The sequence below is a fragment of the Teleopsis dalmanni genome, unplaced genomic scaffold (assembly GCF_002237135.1).
Source record: "Teleopsis dalmanni isolate 2A unplaced genomic scaffold, ASM223713v2 unscaffolded_contig_3637, whole genome shotgun sequence".
NCBI lineage: Eukaryota > Metazoa > Arthropoda > Insecta > Diptera > Diopsidae > Teleopsis > Teleopsis dalmanni.
This window is the reverse complement of record NW_024035019.1, coordinates 1-3839: the sequence shown is the minus strand read 5'-3', so window position 1 is coordinate 3839 and position 3839 is coordinate 1. Positions and strand designations below refer to the sequence as shown.

At 29.6% G+C, this 3839-nt stretch overlaps 1 protein-coding gene across 1 annotated transcript; it reads right to left on the bottom strand.

Annotated features, from left to right (window-relative positions):
- Positions 1-820: 820 nt before the first annotated feature.
- LOC119665140 (casein kinase I-like) lies at positions 821-2066 on the bottom strand. The gene has a single exon (XM_038074444.1). The coding sequence runs from the start codon at positions 2017-2019 to the stop codon at positions 925-927; it is 1095 nt and encodes a 364-aa protein (XP_037930372.1). The 5' UTR covers positions 2020-2066; the 3' UTR covers positions 821-924.
- Positions 2067-3839: the final 1773 nt, after the last annotated feature.

The window sequence follows — 3839 nt, the reverse complement described above, 5'->3', positions numbered from 1 at the left end:
GATTAAAATTAATTTAATTTAAGTTTTTGCTTTTTGCGATTCAAATTAAATTAAGTTACAATTAAAGTGTAGTATTCCAATACATTTCCAGAAAAAAAAAGCTGTGCACTTAAAACTTAAATTGAATTATTTGAGACTTATTGCACAATAGCATAGTTCATAAATAAAAGCCTCGTAGGTCTATGGTAGCCGAATAAAATGTATAATTATGATTAAAGGCTTTGAAGAGGACAAAAATAAGCAATTATCGAAATCAATCATATACACAAGAAATAAGTTAACTATACGCTACGATAACTTCATAATTTCCTTCATTCATTCGTAAAAGCCGACATTCTCATTACTGGAACCTGTATAATAACGAACGGCAGGAGCACCTGCGGAGCACTATCGGTAAAGAGATCAAAACAATTACATTCTATCGTTCCTGGATAAAGATGGATGCCTTGACAGATCCATCGAAATCTGTCAAGCTGCTCACAATAGATTGAAATTTAGAAAGATTGTGAAACCCTATCCTCTTCCAGGAGTTTAGAAAATTGATAATAAGTTAAAAAATTCGCATCAAGAGTAACGGAGGAACGTCTTTGAAAACTTGAAAATCCTTTTTCCATATCAAACAATTCAAATCATAATAGTAAAGTATTGCTTATATAATATTGTAATAATACTGGGTTATCAAGTTTGTGGTTCTAAAAGAAATTGTAAATATGATGTACATGTGATAGAGACATAGTTTAATTTAATCTTCATTACGTACAAAGCAGAACCATTATTAATTTAAAATTTTTGAATAAAAAAATTTTTATTTTTCCTGCCTTTTTATTTTGTATTTAATGTGTACATAATCCTCAATATTATACTCTCACAATTCAAAACAATTTTTAATAATATACTATTTTCGTTTCGTTTCTGTTTTCATCTTTATTTTTTGCGTTTCTTCTTTGCTTTATTTTCGTCATCTGTCTTCTTAGTTTCGTCAATTTTTCGTTTCTTACCACCATCATTGATATCCTTTATAGCCTTACCATTTCTACCTTTAAGAGCGTTATGGTTGGAACTACATTTGTTAACTTCAAATGTAGATAAATGTTTTTTATCCGGGGTCCAATCGAATAACAAATCCATTTTAAAATCATACGACATAAATGTACGATTAAATAACTTTTTCAAAAAATCGTAGTCTGGTTCGTTTTCAAACTTAAGTGATCGACAGTACAGCATATACATCATGAAATCATCAGGGAGTCCACTACATAAGTCTTCTACATTCGTTGATATTTTTATTTCAGCAATTTTTTCAAATTTTTGAGAGTCCGTTTCGCCACTGAGACCGTCCCAAGGTAAATTACCTCTGTGGAAATATATAAGTAAATATCCAATCGCCTCCAAATCATCACGCCTTGATTGAGTTCTACTTCTCAATGCGTTTATGGAGGCGAAACTCCAAGTACCACAAAAGTTATCACGCAGGTTGCATTGAATATGTTTACCAGTCTTAGGATTGCGATATTGATGGCATAATCCGAAATCTACTAAGTATATTAATGTAGATTTGTCATCACGTCCAATTAATATATTATCCGACTTGATGTCCTGGTGTATATAATTTTTGGAATGTACGAATTTGATTCGATCAATTAATTGAACGCCAATCATAAGTATGGTTTTCAAAGAAAATTTTCTTTCACAAAAATTAAACAACTCTTCCAGTGAGGGTCCCAACAAGTCCATTACTAAGACATTATAAGTTTTTTCCTTACCGAAATAGAGAATGTTTGGAAATCCAACGCCACCACTCAATTTACTATAAAGGTTAAATTCATTTTCGAGCATTAAGAGGCGATTTTCACCATTTTCTATTTTAATCGCTACTGGCTTATTAGTTTGGTTGTTAATTGCTAAGAAGACTTCCCCAAAGCCCCCACTCTTAATTTTTTTCAAGCATTTGTACTTTTTACCATCCACGAAATCAATTAATAAACTTTTGTTAGATTTATTATAATCTAAATAATTCATTTCTGTTAAAATTCGATTAAGAAGCTCACAATTTTTCACTAATATATGCGACAGTTAGTCTGAGGATATTTGTAATTGATTTAAAAAAGTTTTGAAATATTAAACAAAAATATTTGAAATATTCAAATATTCTACTGAGATCAAAAAACTTGTCATATTGTCTAGAATACATTTATATTTTATTATTATGTTGAGGCTAGTTGAGTCAGTGCACTTGCGCACTTTTACTCTCTATTAACTGCGAGGTTTCTTCATAACGCTTAGAACGTAGAACGTCTTGACTGGATTATTGTTTATCACTTCATCAGATTAAGCAATCACTGACCTCAGATATACATACCTCCCCGAGGAGGCTGTAACCAGAGCCAGTAACCATTCTGAGATTCGATAACGTGCTGTTGGTAAGTTTATCACTTTTCGTAAATAGTTTCAGGGCTCTATCCTTTATATATTTTTTCATCGGATCAAACTTGAGGTCCCTCAGGATGTCATTCGTCTTAATATACCATTCCACCTTGAAATGTCTTCTCAAAGCTTGGCTTTTCTGTAATATTTTTAGTTTACAATCTTCTTTTTCAAGATAATGAGGTTCAAATTTTTATCAAAAGTATTTCAATTCAATTGAACTTATGATGTATATACTCACAGACTTATATATACCCATATATATACATTTAATGTCATACATTTACAGTATACAGTATACTTTACAGCATACATGTATACTTTCATTGTGTACATATATGTACACAATGATATAACCCAATTGGTATATATACCAATAGTAAGGAAAATTTAAAAATTGTAATTATAAATCAATTTTAACATATTGTGCTTTAAATGATGCTTCTTTTTGAAATGATACTTTGAACATAAGAAACACAATATATGTTGAAACTTATCCATATATTCATTTTCTGTACCTTCATCACTCTTCTGAAGCCTTTACCATTTAAAGCTTGTTTCGACACCAATGCTTTTTTCCATGTTTTGGATGACATACTTTGAAGTCTACTACTCTTTAGTTGCCTTTTGAGAAATTGTATAAGGATATATATTCTCGACTTGTTTTCAGTACTTGATAAGGATTTCGTACTCTTGTATATTTTTTTTTTGCTGCATAATTTATTATCACTTAACGATATTTGCTATCACATTTTAGGGATGCATCTTAGACAATACAATAATAAAAACCTGAATGCGTAACTGAATACCAATGTTAATTAAGCACAAATTATTTATATAAAGAACTTGAATATATACTCTTATTGAATCTTGTAAACTTTTTAAAATGTTCGAAACTATATCACTTTATAATGATTGAACTTTTTTATAATCTTATTGAATTTTGTAGAGTTTTCGTTATAATCGAAACTATCATTTTATGGTTGAAATCATAAAATTTATTAAAAAGCTTTAGCTGACTTCTTCTTTATAGTCATACGCAGAAAGCTTTTTATAACGAAAGTATATAGTTTTGAATAACTGAAATTATAAACTTTCGAAGTGCGAAAAACAATTTCTAAATTTATGGAAACTCGAGAAAAATATTTATTATGGCAACAACAAAGACCGTAATTTTGTGGTCTTCAACATCAATAATAACATCTCATATACATGAAAGCTTTCATTCCTAATTTGCTGCAAACTTCATAACAGTAAAATAATTTCCTTCTAATAATTTTCCTCTATTTAGGAAATTTCCCTTATTTCATATAAAAAGCTTTTAGTACTTTTTCTACAACATATTCACTTCGAAACAGCCTTAATTTTCCAATAGCGCGAATTTCCATTCGAGTTCGAAATTTAAGAAAGTTGTT